Genomic DNA, 19,023 nt, shown 5'->3' on the forward strand with positions numbered 1-19,023 from the left:
AAATATGGTATCTAACCAGATTCTTACTCTGGATGGCATTACCTTGGCCTCCAGTAACGCTGTGAGGAACCTTGGAGTCATTTTTGACCAGGACATGTCCTTCAATGCACATATTAAACAAATATGTAAGACTGCGTTCTTCCATTTGCGCAACATCTCTAAAATTAGAAATATCCTGTCTCAGAGTGACGCTGAAAAACTAGTTCATGCATTTATTACTTCCAGGCTGGACTACTGTAATTCATTATTATCAGGATGTCCAAAAAACTCACTGAAAAGCCTTCAGCTAATCCAAAATGCTGCAGCAAGAGTCCTGACAGGGACTAGAAAGAGAGAGCATATTTCTCCTGTATTGGCTTCCCTTCATTGGCTTCCTGTTAAATCCAGAATTGAATTCAAAATCCTGCTCGTCACATACAAGGTCTTAAATAATCAGGCCCCATCTTATCTTAATGACCTTGTAGTACCATATCACCCTATTAGAGCACTTCGCTCTCGCTCTGCAGGCCTACTTGTTGTTCCTAGAGTATTTAAAAGTAGAATGGGAGGGAGAGCCTTCAGTTTTCAGGCCCCTCTTCTGTGGAACCAGCTTCCAGTTTGGATTCAGGAGACAGACACTATCTCTACTTTCAAGATTAGGCTTAAAACTTTCCTTTTTGCTAAAGCATATAGTTAGGGCTGGACCAGGTGACCCTGAATCCTCCCTTAGTTATGCTGCAATAGACATAGGCTGCCGGGGATTCCCATGATGCATTGAGTTTTTCCTTTCCAGTCACCTTTCTCGCTCACTATGTATTAACAGACCTCTCTGCATTGAATCAAATCTGTTATTAATCTCTGTCTCTCTTCCACAGCATGTCTTTTATCCTGTCTTCCTTCTCTCACCCCAACCGGTCGCAGCAGATGGCCGCCCCTCCCTGAGCCTGGTTCTGCTGGAGGTTTCTTCCTGTTAAAAGGGAGTTTTTCCTTCCCACTGTTGCCAAAGTGCTTGCTCATAGGGGGTCATATGATTGTTGGGTTTTTCTCTGTATCTATGAAGCGCCTTGAGGCGACTTATGTTGTGATTTGGCGCTATATAAATAAAATTGAATTGAATTGAATTGAATTGAATTGATGAAATCAGAGGATTGAGTTTTGGGTCTAACAGCGGACATTTATGGTTACAGTTATGTCCAATATTTATTGGAAAAAGACACAGTTTTTCAAATTCTGCCTGTGCACACCACAACAGTAAATTTACATCACACTATCAATACAATCAATATGTAATGTAATTGCAGACTTTTTGCTTTTAAATTAGAGACAAAAATATTGTATTAGCTACTTTGGAATAACAGATACTTTTATGCACAGTCCCATTGTCAAGGTCTCAAAGGGGATTAGACAAAATTACAAAATATCAAGACTGTTTCAGCACTTGGATGGAGATCATCTGAAGTCATCATTTGAACTATTAGTGGTTTGCCACTAGCTGCAAACCCTTTATATTTATGTTTGTGAAGGCATCTCTTTATTGCAGACTTTGATAATGATTACCTCCTTGAAAATGTTCTTAACTTTGTTAGATGTTGTGAAGTTGTTGGGGTTTTTTTTAACCAATGAAATGCAATTCTGTTATTGCTTCTGGTATTTCAGGCCTTTTTGTGTTGTTGGCCAGTGCATTCCTTTTTTTTAAAGACTATATCAGATTGTTGATTTGGTCAATCCTAAAGCTTTTCAAGTATCTCCAATAGTTTTTTCTTGTTTTTCAGCCTGATGATGGACTGTTTCACTTATATTGACACCCCGTTGGAACTTGAATTGTGAATTCCAGTGTAAAGCTACTCGATGCACGTTTAACACTTGGAATCAGCTAAACAAACCATTGTCCAATTAATTTGAAGTCTCTGGAAATGGGTGACTGTGTATGAAAATGTGTGTAATTCCTAAACAGTTATTTCAAATCTTTATGAAACCCCTTTGAACTAAAGCTGAAACTCTGCACTTCAATCACGTCTTGATTGTTTGAGGCAAAACTGCAAAAATGTATCTTGTTCAGTGAATTATGGACCTGACTGTATGTTGATCATTGTTTACGGTCAAAATGATTGCCATTTTCATGTGAGAAACTTGTCATGCAGTGTAGTGCATGTGATAATAAAACATATGAGGTTAAAAAAAATAACTAAACATGAAATATGCTTCAACTCTTAATAGCAAGATACCATTTTAAATTGTTCCTTTTATTCATTAGCAGCGCCTTTTAATTACAGTACTTTGACAGTCATCAATACAGTGAACACCTTTGGTTAGTAACCTTTATATATTTACTTTTCAGATTACTTCTCTATAACATTATATATATATATAGATATATTTGTATATGATACAAAAATAAATAACTTAATTTTTAATTGAAATATTCTGCTCAAAACTTTACACATTTGGTTCAACTTAACATTCTTTAAGCTAACTATAAAGTATCCTTATAAAATCTTGGACGGCTACATTGGATTTATTATGTACACAAGCACAGTGTGAGTCCCAGTATAAGGAGTACAGAACAGTATGAAGAGGATTTTATAAATGGATACTTTGTTTTTTGAGCAGATGTATTGGCACATGGTACTGGTACAACAGACACAAGAATTTATGAAGACAACACAAGGAGAAGATTGCTGTTTTCTGGTCTTCCGAAAATCATTAGATAGCAGCATGCAATTTGCAGGTTGACACTGTGAGACAATCAGCCGTTTGGCATAACTCACAGCCTGCTTTTGCTTTGTCAAACTGACTGACGGCAAAGATGATGCAGAGATGTGATAATACGAATGAACCTCCAGTGTTTGCATCTCTCGTTTCCCTTTTTTTCAATATTTCCCACTAACCTTACTCTAAGACCTGTTGGTCAGCAATAAATAAACTTCTTTCTTTGGCTGATTCATGTCAGGTTTACCCATTCGTCTGGCACGAACTCTCAGCTACATGTATCCTGTAGTAGCCACATTTCAATTCCTGGAAAAAGCATCTTCTACAACAATAAATATCTACATGACATTTTGTATCACAGTTTGTACAGTGTATATTTTAAAATTGACTTACTAATACATTATTGCAGCACAGAAAAACACATTTAATATCACATCACCACTATTACCACAGGCACTGACAGTTTTCTATGATTTACTAATTTTGCTCAGCGGCTGTGCCTCTCCGTGTGGTAGCGTCTGAGTTTGGGCCTCCACGCTACTCTGGTCTGTTGTCTTCACCAGAACCTGTGGGACTGTTTGCTTGTTTTTAGTCAAATCAGATGGTCTCTGGGGGGATTTTTCCTCCCACTTTGTTTCGGTCTGTGTGTGTGCCTTCTGTGTCTGGCCCTTTCTTTCCTCTGTGGCAGCGCAGTCAGCGTTGCATTTATTGCACAGATCCCTTACGTCCCGAAGTCCCTGCACCAAGCACTTTACAAATTCTGCTGAACATGTCTGTTCGCTCTCATGGAAACTGGACACGGAGAAGATAATATGGTCTGACTGAGGGTTGTAGCACGCGCCGTATCCGTTTGGAACCACGGGTCCATAGCAGCAGAACATTTCAACAGTAGTGGGAACCTGAGGGAAGAGTAAATGCTTCAGTCCTAAACTACTAGAAGCTTTACTGGTGTGATGAAATACTGCTCTAGGAAAGGTTTAGGTAGGTAGTGAGACTGATTTGTGTTATTATGTTTTTCCTCATTCATTACAAGGAAACCCTAAACTGTAGTTTTCGTTCAAACAACCAGTTACCATTTTTGTGTTACAATATAGAAATTTTATAAAGAATAAACAAGAAGGGCATAACCATTATAGTAACTGCAGTGTTACGATGTATTAATACAGATCAAAGGTCAGGGTAGATGGCTGTCCCACTTTCTTTTAGTTTCTTCCTGTTGAAAGGGAGTTTTTCCTTCCCACTGTCACCAAGTGCATGCTCACAGAGGATCATGTCATGGTATATATATATTTTTTTATATTACAGTATGAAGTGCCTTGAGGTGGCTGTTGTTGTGAATTGGCACCGTATAAATATAATTGAATTGAACTGAATTTTAAAATATGAATCATTTTATTCCAAAATTACATGCACATACCTGACTTGTAGAGAGAATGAACTGATTACTGATAAGATAAGCTTCGTCTTTGAACATTTCGAGCTTCCCCATCTTCATTTCATGTGCAATTTCACGCAGCCCTAGTAGGTGATTGTCTATTGCCATCCCTGTAATAGCCTGAAAAATAGAAAGTATGTTACTGCATTTATTTAATGTGAGTCTCTGTCATAGAAATCTGGAAGAAGAGAATAGTTACCAGACGTGTATAACTGGTCTGTGCAGTTATTGCTCCTTTCAACAGTTCCATCATTTCTGTGTCCTGGAGAAGTAAACAACTGACAGTCAGTGCTTAGTCTTTAAGGTCATTAATTTACAGTAAGTAGATTTTCATGCTTGAATACATCAAGACAAAATCCAATAGAAAACAGAATAGCATTACTGAACACCCCCCCCCCCCCCCAAAAAAAAACAACAAAAAACCTCAAACTGATTAAGCCACTCAAAATTAATTTAAACCTGTAGCAGCTTTTATTTGAGTCACAGTATGACTTTAGTTTCTGCATAAAAACAACCTACACTTGTGCTGTTTTTCCTTTCAGTCATTGCTTTGACAAAGGCAAAGGCTTCAGGTGTTGCTGAGCGAATGTTGTCTACTCTGCCTTGCTGAAAACGACGTAGAGAAGCACTCTCATAGGTGGACACCGGTCTGCCATGACACCTGCAGTCATGTACAGGGAGAACAAAATGTAGGTAAGTTTAATCAGTTCTGTAAGATGACTATTTTTTTTTTTTTTTTTACCTGTAGAAGCCTAACTGAAGAGCAAGCTGGATGTAGGCATCTGGACTCATCTTCTGCTTCTTGATAAACCCTTTCCCGTAATCATGGAACTTGTGGACATTTATATCCAGATTCTTTACCATTCTGACAAAATAAGAATACATTTTATTGAAATCATGTGCTTCTCATATTAATTAATCTCTTCAAATGACAAGGAACTAAAGAAAACCACACCTCTGGAGTTTATCAGCAGCAGATGTGATGAGCTTGTGAATTTCAGGAGTGCATTTCCAGCGGAGTCTGCGTGGCGCGGGCAGCTCGCTCACACTTGCAGCTCTGACCAGCTTTGATGGACTCCCAATCCTTATGAGTAGAAATAAATGGAGCAATTATTTATAATAGTCTTATTTTAAAACATGTAACTCATATATACTGCACACTTCCAAAATCAGATGTGTGTCATTTCTCACATGCATTTGAGGAGATACTCTGTGCACTGCACAAGGACAATTCCTTCAAATGCAGAGTGTTCACACACGACTCCACAGCAGCCATCAGCTCCTACAATAAACTGTTACAGAAAGGTTGTTTTCAGGGGTTGTTTTCTTGAGTTGGACTGAAATGTTTAATAATATAAATTTTTGATTGCTGCACCTCTGCACTGTTTGCTCCAAATACATGTTCTTACATCCATACATTACCCCCTAAAGTGAAAAAATCCTGAGTAAACTAAATTATTTTGCCATTTTGTGAGATGACGGCTTTAAATCCAGTGGAACGTCCACTTTTAGTTTGCATTTCCTTAATTGGCCATGGAACTGGTTAGTTATATCCTTTAATGCGTTGAGAAATCAACATGAATTTGTTCATTTAATTTTCCTCATTAAGAAGGCAAAAAAACTTCCTCATTAAGATTTGACAGTGTTTCTATTAGATAATGGCAGATGGCTTTGATCATGAGTTGAGGCCGTGGTTTGGGGCCTCAGTGGGGACTGGTGGTGGTTGCTGGGCTGACAGAGAACTGAAAGGGGCGTGCGTAGAGGTGTGGTCCTGCTCCTGAAATTCAAATAAATTATCTCCAAAAATATTGTTCACTTTGGACATCAGGGCCCTATTTCAGGAAGCCGGTTTAGAAAACTCTTGAGTGAAAAATGATACTCAGGGTTGAGTAACCCCGAACTGTCCAACTCGGAATATTCGGTTTCAGAAAGGCTGATAACAATTAGTTCAGTCAACGCGGAGTTGCTTTAACCCCAAGTTAAACGCGCGCACGAGGATACATAAAGCCCTGATTAGTGGAGCACAGATTAAGCGAGTCACCATGGAGACGGAGGGAAAGAAGGCGCGGTCAATGTATCTTACAGCGCTTGAGGCCGAAATTCTGATGGCAGCATATGCCGATAACATGCAAATTTTGTGGAAAAAAAGTAACACAGCCTCAGCTGCAAAAGAAAGGGAGCATGCATGGCAAAACATAGCCGACAGAGTCAATGCGTGAGTGTTAATTTAAACATTGATCTAGAGATTTCCACCCATTTAACACGTTATTTTATTATATTTCATTTTTTATTTTATACATTTGATTTTGTGATGTGATGTGAGCGCAGGTGCAACCCAACAGGCCCCAAACGTTCCTGGCAGCAAGTAAAAATGAAATATAAAAATATAGTCCAAACAGGTGAGGTGTAATTGTATTATGAGCCATAGTGCTTGGTCTGTTTGTCCGATGTAAATCGATTGCAGTTAGAGGCTACATTAATTTTCTTTCTGTAAGCACTTATTGAAATTATCTGAGCACATTACAAGTACATATTTGCTTACTCTGTATGCTCATATGCGACCCGTTATAGCCAACAGAAAAAAAGCGGAGGCCCGAAAAACAGGTGGGTGTCCTCCACCACCACCACTCACAGAGGCTGAGCAGTTGGCTCCCACATTTGTGATAATGTTGGCAGCATCACATATGATCTTCACAGTGCAGAGAACACAAATTAGCATCCATTACTATAATGAAATAATTTGTTAGTTTGACATGCTACAGGGAACTATGTACCTGTACATTAATGCTGTGGAAAGACTTCCTGTTCACATAGTCTCCTTCATTTACTGAAGGAGCAATGATTGGAATGTGAGTGCCATCTATACAGCCAATCATGCCTGGGAACCGTGAGAATAAATGTAAAATTTAAGTAGTAGTTCAAGTATCACCACATCATGAATTAAGTTTCATTCATCCTGATACCTGCAATTTTGTGGCATCCCTCTTTGATAAATCTTGTGGGTCTATGACCGGGGAACACCACAAACGAGTACACGAGACGTTTCAGTGCAACTGTAACATTCCTGACTGCCCGACAGACGGTAGCCTTGGAAACGTGCTCAGCGTCACCAATATTATACAGAAAGCTCCCGTTTGCAAAAAACCGAAGTGCAATACAAATAATATGTACAGAACTGAGAGGATGTCCGCGATGTGTCACATGAGCAATATTAGGCCTGAGGATGTTATTCAAATAAATTATAGATTGTGCTGAAAAACGGTAACGTCCACACAGAAAATCATCAGGAAATGATAAAATGTCCAAACGCGCTCTAATCACTCTCTCCCGGCGGAGAGCTCTGTGGAGAATTTGGGCTTCAACATCTACTGGCTCTTCAAGGAAGGAGCACGCCATGTCTGACACTTCCTACAGTCAGGTTTCCGACAAAGAGGCGGAGAAAGTCAGGGTTAGTTGAAGTAAACCTGCTAGGGGGCAGGTTAGCTTCACGGAGTGTGTCGTCATAGTAACTCACTCAGAATTAATCTAAACTCGCTTTGTGAAACCGAAAACCCAGAGTTTTCGTTAACTCAGGGTATACTTACTCAGAGTTTGCACTAAACCGGCTTCCTGAAATAGGGCCCAGATATCTTATCGTATCTTATCTTTCAGTATCATTACATGGGTTTTGTTATTTTAGACAGTTCCCACGTTTTCTTCAGAGTTTTCTTTCCCTTAATAACAAATATCACTCAGAATTTTGGTCTCCACACAGAATGTACAAAAAGTTAATAAAACAAACATTAATTTAACCTTTTTTGTTGATAAATGTGTTCACTTACCTGCATTGGCTTATCATACCAGCGGTTGCCTCCATTCTTTGTCAATCCACCTCCATGCAGCATCAACATGGCTCGTTTGGTGTCACTAAGTTCAGGTCCACTTGCGTCGTCCAGACAGACGAGACACAGACAACGCTCAATCATGTCCAGCGAGTCCCTGTTGGTAGACTCTACAGGAAAACAAAAGTCCATCTGAGAGGCACCTCATATAAAAGAGAGTTTTTATTGGCAGTCCACATAAAATCCCTTTTGAAATGTACCTCTCATTAGTACACTACGAGACTCAGCCCACTCTGTCCGTCCATCTGAAGTGAGAAGCCCTATAGGAGGGAGCTGCTCTTCTTCGTTGTCAGCCATCTTGACAATCTTCTCCAGCTGAGTCAGCAAATCTCTTTGATTCAGTTGCCGGAAGTTGATCATCACATCCAGCACAAAGAACTGGACAAAGGGTTCAGATTAGCCACAAAGTTTTAGGAATCTTTGGTACTGACTAACTTTCCTAATCATGTGGACATATGCATTGTTTCAGAATTTCCTGACATTGTGAAATAACATCTAAGTGATTCTTTTAGCAGCATTGAGCCCCAAACTTAGCCAGAGCCACAAAGAACAAGAAGAACAAGGAGTACCTGCACAGATGGTATGACTCCCACAGAAGCAGTTTAAAGCCACAGAAAAACTGTGCAAGTGTAACAAATAGTGGGTCACATGATATAAGGGCGATGTGGCGCAAAGAGTTGGGTGTTTGTTTTGTAACCGGAAGGTTGCCGGTTCGACAGTCTCGGTCGTTGTGTCCTTGGGCAAGACACTTCACCTACCGCCTACTGGTGATGGCCAGAGGGGTCGATGGCGTGATATGGCAGCCTCGCTTCTGTCAGTCTGCCCCAGGGCAGCTGTGGCTACAACTGTATCTTGCCTCCACCAGTGAATGAATAGTGGAATTGTAAAGCGCTTTGAGGGCCCCGAAAAGCGCTATATAAATGCAATCCATTATTATTATAAAATCGTTTTTCTTTCATTCTTTCTTTCTTTCTTTCTTTCCTAATTGCTGTTTGAATTAGCTCAACTGATAATAAAGTCTTAGTTTATTTACACTCTTTATTAAATCTAGTTGGATGTGATGATCTTAATTCAAGTAAACATCAAGTTTCCATCACAGACAGCCAATTTAGAACAACCAAACCTAACAAATCTGTTTGTGGGCTGTGGGAGGAAATCTGCACAGACATGAGGAGAACAGGCAGACTTCACACAGAAAAGCCCGACCTAGTTACATCAAAAGGAATTTCTTCTTACTACAGTAGGTTCAAACTAGTAACAGTCTTACTGTGAGGTGACAATGCTAACCACTGCACCACTGTGTCACCCCTATTGTGAAGTGATCTGTTCTGTTTTCATTAGCATTCCAACATAAAGAACAAAATTGTGTGTGGAGTGAAGCTGTGGAACAGACTAAATAAAGATATGAAGCAATGTCCGAGCATGGCACAGTTTAAAAAGCGGTTTAAGGATATGGTTTTTACAGGGTACAGGGAAGAGGTAAAGATTGGATAGGGTGTTCTTGTCCAATATTTTCATGTGTGTGTGGGTGCACGGGTATGTTGGTATGGGTGTATATATATATCTGTAGGTTGTGTATCCTTTGAGGTGTTACTGGGGTTATTGAAAATGTGTATATACGTATGTATGGATAGATAGAAACATATATATATATAAAGAATAATAATAAAAAAAATACACATGACATATAATGTAATTGCAAGGAGGTATTTCTGTAGTCTATTGATTACTAGATAGTGGAAAAGGGGTGGGATTAAATAAGCTTATGCTTCTTCCTGCTCCTTTTTGAACATGAAAGTTATTTGTAGTTGTGGTTGCTCGTTTTCCTTTTGTTTTGCTTTGTTCATTTGTCTCTTTTAATTCTATGTTGTTGTACTTTTTCAACATGTTCAAAATAAAGATTCAATCTATCAATCAAATTGTAATGCATATCTATGAGAAATCTGGAATGTGCTGTGTTACATGCTAACCAATCTCTCGTTGGATGAAGACCATGTAATATGGTGGAGAACTAAGAAATGGCTCTTGCCCTGGGACTGTTTTCTCCAAGTCTGACCTGGTTTTTGCACGCCACGATGATATGTTCAGGTTCTGGCATCACGCTACTCTCCTGTGCTACGAGAGTGTCCCTCTCAGGTCCTGGCAGACGGTAGGAGGTGAAGAGACGATAATACTGCTCCATACACAGACGCGTTCCTGCCAGCTGGCCCCGGGCATAGTCCACAGGCAGGTCACGGCTACACGCAGACATACACAACATTTTCAGGCTTTTTCTCTACACAAGAACTGAAAGTGAAGAATATTCTTTTATGACAATTTGAATTAAATGTTAACTCACTCATCAAGGTGAGTCTTGTACTCCAAAGCTCCAGATATTAAGTGTGCAGCAAATCTAGAAAGAATATCTTTGCTCAGTTTTAATGCTTCACAAAACACACACATTGTACTTGGTCACTCTTTTGCCACCACACTTTTTTTTCTTGATTAATTGTGTAGCTTCATTACACCTAACAACATAAATGCTTCATGTAAATCATGTGGTTAAGGAACCGGTAACAGATCAATACCATGTTAACCAAACCACAGTTTTCCGACCTCGAGGCATTCTGAGTAATGACCCTTTCTGAAAGTGTCTAGCCAAGAGGGAAGTGTTCAAATTTGTATAATCAATGAAATCTGGTAGAAAAGCAATTCTCACAGTTCACTATTATTTGTCAGTCTTTGTGCTGGAATAACCAAAATCACCTACAACTTGTAACACGAGCAATTAGATATTTTTTTTCTTTCAGAGACTGTTTCTACACCAGTGAAGAAAGGATTCTGTCTACTAGTGGATTGCAGAGGCTTCGTCTGTCCCGTTGTATCAAATGATGAGATTTTTTTTGTGGTTCACTCGTCTCAGGTGTGCATACCTTAAAGAGTCAATAGGAGCCATGAAGTTCTGCTGTGGGAAGACCATTGCAGGACTTGAGTTGACAGGTAGAGCAAGTCTGTTGTTCAGGTACATATCATTCAGCCAGTAGTCATAAACCTATGGTGGAAAAACAAAAAGCAAAAACCAAACAGGATTGTAGGTAAAAAAAAAAAAAAAAAAAAAGGGACTGGACCATTAAAAGCAGATAAAACAGCATCATGCTTCACAATCTTTCTAAAAGGTTTATCGACATCAGTAATGTCTTCAAGATTTGGTTTAAAACTTTAACATTTTTAAACGTATAAGCATCCAAAACACAGTTTTGTTTCTTAAATACATATATTTCATTTATTAATTAACGTCTTTTTTATTTACCCAGTTTGCCACGTTTTCGCTCCTCTCCGTGAGTTTGCTCTGTAGTAGCTCCCCCACTCCTCCAGGGGCTCCAAACTGCATCACTATGTTTTGCGTCTTGTTGAACTGTTCTTCTGTGAGCAGGTGCTTCATGCACCTCAGGTATCTGTCCAGTGTGTCTTTCAGGTTGGGCACCGGCAGCTTTGGCAGAGCCTGGAGAACATGGCGGGATGAAAAGCTTTCACTTCTCATCACCAGTTTTCCTTTTTCCAAATTCTTGACTAAACATGACGTAAGTCTCCCCATGCAAGGATTGCGCATGCTATTAAGCAAATATTTAAGGAATCGATGAGATTCCAATTAAATTCCAATTAAATTGCCCATGAATTCCAGCGTAATCCTTTGAAAGCCACTTTTATGTCCTGAAATGTTGTTAGACCTTATTTGATTTTGCAACCTTTAATCGTAAAATGTAAATTTATCTGTTGTAGAATTGAGAAAAACATATACGGTGTGCTTATAAGGCAGATGGAAGATGTAATTACATCTCGGCCCCCTGAATCTTCGGAGGCGTCTCGGTCGAAAACTGGCATGTTGGCGGTGTAGACGGGCAATCAAGCAGGTGGAGTCACAAGAGGAACTCTCTGTCCACAAACAAAATCTACAGTCATTATTTAAAGTCGACACTTATTAATATAAATGTCAGTCACAGTGACAATCGGAAACCAACACACTCACACTCAGAAAAATAAAGGTGCCAACTGGAACCAAAAGTGGTTCTTTAGACTGATGCCATAGAAGAACCTTTTTTGGTGCCACAAAGAACCTTTCAAACAATGGTTCTTTAAAGAACCATTTCTTTCAGTGGAAAGTGGAAATGTTTTACCTTTTCCAACAGTCCCAGAATCCAGATCTTCAAAGACCAGCAAGTGCTCAAGACTGTTATCCGCTTCGCTGTCACCGGTCGTGAGAAAGTGTTTTTCCCTTAGAAAGTTCAAGGCACACCGCTCGCGCGATCTGCCTGCGCATGCACATCCCAACGACTGACCCCCTCCATCCGCTCCCGGGAGGTTGCCATAGTACAACGTGTTCTAACGTCTCTCTCTCTCCCTGTCATTCGGCTCAAAAACATTTTTAATAAATTGCTCAGTGATGAACAAGTACTCAGATCATTTACCCAAGCAGTGTGCTTTGCCAAAACTAAGTAAGTGTGTTGATAAGTGTGTTCATTAGGCTTTGGCCCCCACCCCTGCCACCAGTATATTTTTAAGCAAGTATTTCTAGCTTTATTTGAATATTCAGTTTCCTACCATCTGCTCTTAAAGGGTAATCACCAGGTAACCCGCCCTCCACCTTCGCACACACATGCACACAAACAAAACACACAGTATAATTCACACCCTCATTATAGTGAATAAATATTTATGCCATTTTACACCATCAAACTTAGATAGCTAAGGATGAAGAACCTTTTTTTCTTTAAAGAACCATTTGTAATAGCTGAAGAACCATCCACAAAATAAAAAGGTTCTTTGACGTATGATGGCTCTTTAAAGAACCATGAAGACATCTGAAGAACAATTTAAGAACCATCAGTTTTCATCTGCAGATGAAAAATATTATGATGCACGCAGAAAGTTGATGAAAAATACAAGATCAGACTGTTTCTGTCTGCCAGAAATATACAAATGCGCACTTTCTTCAAGATTATAACATTGAGAAAATTGCCTTACAAAACTGCACATTTGATGAAAACATGTTCCCAGTACTAAGGCGAAACTAACAAGAACAACAAAAAATAGAGTGCAACTGAATTTTTTACTCACCAGCGAGGGAAAAAACACCCTCTCTTCCTGGAGCTCAAGAAGGTAGTTTTAGTTGGTCCATCTTTACTTGAATCCGTTTATAACAGAATTTCTTTAAAATGTCACTGCTTCGATCCTTCATTTTAAGCATCTTTCAATCCCCTACATGGCATGAGCACAACTCCCTGGCTGGCTCAGGAGAGATGCTAAAAGAGGGTACCTCAGCCTCCTGACAGCCAGGCTCCTCCCAGAAGTCCTGCTATTCGCCGGGAAGTTTATTTGGCACTTCACATGCTCACCCCACCTTATTTAGACGCCATCTGAGCTCCTCAGATGCTGAAACACTTTGCAGGAAAACAATTAGGACGCATTTTTTCCCCCTTTGGCTTTCAAAATTTACAAACACTACACGCAGAACAGTTTAGGTGCACGACTCCTTTCACCTGACTGCACCTGACCGATTCAGATGACGCCATTTAACGTTATGAGCAGATATTTGTGTGACCAACAAGATGCTTCAATAGACCCTATTATTCATATAAACCATAAAACCCTCTGAAATTATTAATATTTTGAACCAATGACATTTTCCCAGAAATTTTCAGTTACACTTTCACTGTAAAATCAAATGCTTCTCTTTATTTGAAATTCACGGTCAAGGATCAGAGCACCACAAATATGTTGGCCTTAAAAACTTTAATTTCAGATTTTCTTTTTCAAACCAATTTGTTTCCACGGGCAAAACATGTCAGAATCTTTAAATGAGACACTTTCGTGTTTTAACAACACATTTAAATATCATTCTTCAGTTGCGATAACTTTCTAAGTATATATTATCTCCATTTATAGAGGAAAATAACATTTCAGAATAAAAATTACAATTTGTGCCCTAAATAAACCATTTCAGTAAACAATATCATTCGCATGATGATGATTTAATTATGTACATGAATATACATTTATGTACAGTCGCGGATCATCATACAGTGAGGCTATACATTCCTATGCATTCCAGAAAAAAATTAATAAAACGCAAAAGCAGATTTCACCTTTTTCCCCACCTTTCTCAAATGCCGTTTGACATACAATACAGATTACAGATAAAGACGCATTACATTTCTTCTTTTGTTCAAACACATTTGCACAATCCCTGAACACGATATGAGTCAGTTTCCGATACAATGATAAACACTCTTAATGAATATACATTTATCTCAGCAAAATCTTTCACAGGAATCTTACCTTTAAATAAAGAAACGCAAGCGAGTACCTTTCTGCTAAAGCTTTAACCTACTCGATTTGACAAAACCCAGAGAACTTGTCACCAGAAGCGGTAAATAATTGATATTGTTACACAATCATAATAGTGTTATGGAATTGATTGAATCGGACATGATACAGACAACTCTACATTGGCACTTGGATAGTTTAACACCCAGCTAAAGGTCTTTTACGCATACTCTCCCCCAGAGGATTCCTCCTCTGAATAAGAGCGCCGAGCAAAGGTCTCAATGCCATTCTCGTCGATCGTTGTACACAAACCCTTTCTCTTTTTCTCTCGTTGCTCCATCTTAATCGTATCATACAGTCCCGTTGGACCGTCTTCTAGGAGCATGTTTCGCTCGGAGAAAGAAGGCTTCATTTGTGTCACGTTCTTCAGCAGGAGCAGCGCCGGTGCGTAAAGTACGTTGGCGAGCCCCATGCCCAAGTTGAGCTGAACGAAGCCCAGGTCGTGCACTATCTGTCCGGCCACCACGGGCCCCAGGGCATACGCCACGCAGTAGGAGATGTCTGCAATCGCGTACACACTGCCATACACTGACACGTGGCGCACATCCACTAAGAAACCCAAAGTTGGTAGAAGTGCCGTGTCCACGAAGGCGATTCCAAAGCAGATGCCACACAGCGGAATCATCAGCTGTCCAAAGTTTTTACAGGCTGGCACTGTGCACGAGCTTGCGCCTATAAATACCATACCTATAGCCCCGTAAAACCACTGCAGATGGGGGTACTTGGCTGATAATTTCACAGTGAGATACACACCTAGGACATGAGGAAAGAATGCAGGGAACCATGTCATGCCGATCTCCCACTGGCTGGAATGCATGGTGTCCTCCATCCAGTTGGCTATAGTGGGCTCGAGGAAAGCGAGGGGGATGTTACAAACGATCAGAGCACCGGCCACAACAGCTATGTAAGGATCAATCATGAGTTTGTATATGGGGGTACCAACTGGCATGTTTTCTCTCTCACGATTAGAGAAGGGCTTCAGCACAGTCAGACATAATATGCCATCAATGAGACAGATGCAGGCCAGAATCACGAAGGGCACCGACTTCCCTGCGAATTCATAGAGGACCCCTCCAAACGGGGGCGCCACAAGACTCCCAAAAGAGATGAAAGCCAAGGCAATGCCCAGCGCTTTGCTCCTTTCTGTCTCCTCTGTGTACCTGTCTGCGATCAGAGCGATCCCGGATGTGTCGGCGAAAGCAGAGCCTAGGCCTTGCATGCTGCGCGCCAGGAAGAGAGTCGCGTAGTTTTCAGCAAAGGCAAAAATAACAGTGGAGAGAAACATGACATTTAGTCCGATGAAGAGCGGGATATCATACCCGACCCTGTCTATAAACGTGCCGCTTAGCGGGTTGACCAGGAGCTGCAGGATGGCCTTAGAGGCAAAAAGAACGCCTATCTGCAGATCGAAGTTCCCCTTGGTGATTTTGTGGGTGCTATTAGTGGAGTTGGTTGCAACAGCTTGGCTTTGATCCGCTGCATTCTGTAGCTCTTCAAGGTAATCGGGTATAATTGGCACAATTACCATGTACAGCATGTTGTCTAATAAAAGTGCTATGCAGACTATTACTAGAATAATCCGTTTCTGTCGTTCTGGGTCTTGCATTACATTGCCCAGTTGTTTAGTTCTTTCACCCATCTGGGACAATTTGGAGGCGGCAGACTGTGCCATATTAGCGCCCCGGCCCTCTGTGGTCACCTCCGGCTCCATGATTTTATCCTTTTCTGACTCAAGTCTTGACTTTTGAAAAAGAAATGCTGCTTCCTCAGTTTGCTTTTCACAGAATTACGCACACTTGGCACATGTGTGTATGTTCTTTTAAAAATGGTGTTTTCTTTTCCGGCACTCCAATTAACTAAGTAACTTTTCTCTGCTTTACCTCTTCTCTGTCGCTTGCGCTGTTCGTCATCGCACACGCGTTTCCACTTGTGTGACTTGCACTCGTTTTATCCCCGCCGTCCTTAGTTGCTTCATTGTCTCATATCCCGTCATTCAGGTGACGCGCTTGCCCCGGGCAGCACTCCCAGATTGGGGATTCACCCACTCCTCACAGTGCCGGCTCCATCAGTGCTCTGGCTGTTTCAGGTCCGTTTGCTGCGCCCCTCCGGCACCCACACACTCCCAGCTGTCTCCGGTCACCTGTAACGCTGTGAGCTAAGTCATCATTTCGCATCAGGCAAGATGTTTTTTGTCGGCGGAGGAAGGAGTACACACTGCACTTTGTTGGCTCCCATAGGTATCCCCCTCCCACCTTCGCCAATGGCTGTGACGCACAGTCCTGCTGCTCTCCAGCAGATCTTTTATGCTAATTAAACATAAAATCCCGAGTGCGCACTGCTGTCCACTGAGTTGCTTGAAAGGCTCAGTTTAACCTTCTCAATGTTAAACAGTTTTTACCAGATTTTCAGCGGTTATAATTGATTCAAAGCTAAAAGTAGAATACTTTTCTAATCGGACATACAGAGGAGCACATATTCAGTTCTCTGGTTGATTCTGAATTCAGTAACGCAAGGAATGCATTTGCGATCACGAGCAGCAGTACCCATACAAGGAAAGAAACATGCAGAATTGTAGTTTTTAAAATGACCCCCGCCCACCCTCCATTCAGCACCACAATCAAGTGGACAGCTCCACAGAACACGACACTAAAACAATGCGTTTTAACAGTTAAACAATGCGCTTTTGTTAACCACTGCTATAACCCAGTAGTTTATATATATATAGTTAACTATATATATATAGCTAACTTCATGACTGTGCATATATATATATATATATATATATATATATATATATATATATATATATATATATATATATATATATATATATATATATATATATATATATATATGTGTGTGTGTGTGTGTGTGTGTGTGTGTGTGTGTGTGTGGGTGTGTGGGGAGAGAGAGAGAGAGAGAGTCGCAAACTTTAAAAAACATCAGTAAAACCCCAGTACGTCATGAAACGACAGAAAAGCTGAATAAAATGAGTGAACTGACTTTTTAAAAGTAGATACTGCCATCCAGTGGTGAGGCTGAAATAAACAGTAACTGCAGGACTTTTCAGTGACAGCAATTTTTTCTAATAAAGAGAGAAAAACAATTCATTTCAACAGATGTCTACCCTTCAGAGAATTTTCATGAATCAGTTATCGGAGTCACATGTCGTTTTGTTTTGTCATGATACACAATTTCATTATTATTAATACTTTTATTATTATACTTTCTAAGAAACTGAAAGCAGGTACAATGGGATTTAAAGAAGTAGAAGTAGATTCAAACTCATTTCCGTTTTTGTTTTGTTTTTTTCACTCAATGAGAGGCAAATACTGTGTTCATGTGTTCGCGTGTAAAATACAACTTGATTTGTCAGCTTTTGTAGTAAGCTACATACCTGGGAAATGAGACAGAGTTGTGCCGACATCTAGTGGAGGAAGATTGAATTGATGAAAAACAAAAACCTGAGATGTGAATTTTGACCAACCTATAACTGCACAGCAAAATCAGTTTTTGTGTTTGTTTTTTTAATGATTATGCTACATTATGGTTTGATTGTGAGTTATATTTATATAATCAATGAGGATCGTCTAGCTAGATTGTGTTTTGATAAGTTTATCAATCAGTTATTACTTATTAGTATCTTTACTGTGATTACTGTGTTTTGCCCTTTGTGCATTTGTTCAGCCGGTAGATGTCCTCATATCCCCGCAGCGCTGCTATTATTACTTCAATGTTTTCTCTCATTCCTGCTCTTTATAATTTTCATCATAAACTCATATTTCACTATGTGCACTATGTTTTTACATTTTCAAAAGTCTTTATGACATTAAGCGCCAGACGCACAGGAAAAACACAGTAAACCTAAAAAGTCAGAAAAAAGTAGAAGCCACCAACACTCTTGTCCTCTCTTTAAACAACTTTGAAATGAAACAAAATAGAAAGCATGCTTTTAGATGTTCCCAGGTATAAATTAAAGACAAAGGGAGAGAGGGCGTTTGCTGTGGCTGCACCCAGACTGTGGAACAGTTTACCTCCTCACGTCAGATTCTCCAAAAGCCTAGAAACTTTTAAAACTGCTCTTAAAACTCACCTCTTTTCATTGGCTTTTAGAAACGTTTAATTTATTTGTTTATTTATTTTTTATTTGATCAGCGAGGTGTTTTACGAAATTGTGTTCTATTGTATTTTTATCTGTATTTACTGTACAGCACTTTGGTCAGCCTTGGTTGTTTTTAAATGTGCTCTATAAATAAACTTGACTTGACTTGACTTGACTAAATGTGGTGGATTCATGAGCCTTGAAAGAATTAAACGAATCGTCGTGTGTGATAGTAAAAAAACCCTTCAAAGATTCTTGATGTTAACATCTGTAAGAAGAAAGAAATCTTTTGTTCTTGATGAAGTTTAGCTGCCAGTTGATACGTGTTCCCTAATTTTCTGTTGTTATAAAAAGACCCAAAAGACCTCAAAGACCTAATTTTTTATGACTAATGTAGGGCAACGGTGTAAAATCTAAACACTTGTGAGACCGTCAGACATAAAGGAAACAATGAGTATGATCAAGTATTCTAAGCTGAAGTTAGAATAAATTTAGCTTTAATTTACACTCTACTTGATCCCTCTTTGAATTAAATCCCGTTGTTTTCCCCGAGC

The 19,023-nt window shown here is 39.8% G+C and overlaps 2 protein-coding genes across 3 annotated transcripts; both read right to left on the reverse strand.

Annotated features, from left to right (window-relative positions):
• Positions 1–2,201: 2,201 nt before the first annotated feature.
• On the reverse strand, positions 2,202–13,276 carry chata (choline O-acetyltransferase a). 2 transcript variants are annotated; one of them, XM_026191096.2, is made up of 15 exons: positions 13,099–13,276; positions 11,818–11,916; positions 11,294–11,485; positions 10,917–11,035; positions 10,343–10,396; positions 10,061–10,241; positions 8,205–8,382; positions 7,945–8,114; positions 5,315–5,415; positions 5,079–5,207; positions 4,866–4,988; positions 4,643–4,784; positions 4,323–4,385; positions 4,106–4,243; positions 2,202–3,587 (listed from the first exon to the last, which is right to left on the reverse strand). In XM_026191096.2, exons 2-15 carry the CDS (start codon positions 11,863–11,865, stop codon positions 3,156–3,158), a joined length of 2,070 nt encoding a protein of 689 aa, XP_026046881.1. In that variant the 5' UTR covers positions 11,866–11,916; positions 13,099–13,276; the 3' UTR covers positions 2,202–3,155. The 2 variants fall into 2 exon arrangements, with proteins under 2 accessions (XP_026046881.1, XP_026046882.1); XM_026191097.2 differs by having other exon boundaries at positions 12,159–13,276.
• A 482-nt stretch (positions 13,277–13,758) lies between these two features.
• slc18a3a (solute carrier family 18 member 3a) lies at positions 13,759–16,590 on the reverse strand. Its single transcript, XM_026190348.2, has one exon. It carries the CDS (start codon positions 16,076–16,078, stop codon positions 14,528–14,530), a length of 1,551 nt encoding a protein of 516 aa, XP_026046133.1. The 5' UTR covers positions 16,079–16,590; the 3' UTR covers positions 13,759–14,527.
• Positions 16,591–19,023: the final 2,433 nt, after the last annotated feature.

This window comes from Astatotilapia calliptera, chromosome 13 (assembly GCF_964374335.1).
Source record: "Astatotilapia calliptera chromosome 13, fAstCal68.1, whole genome shotgun sequence".
NCBI classification, from domain to species: Eukaryota; Metazoa; Chordata; class Actinopteri; order Cichliformes; family Cichlidae; genus Astatotilapia; species Astatotilapia calliptera.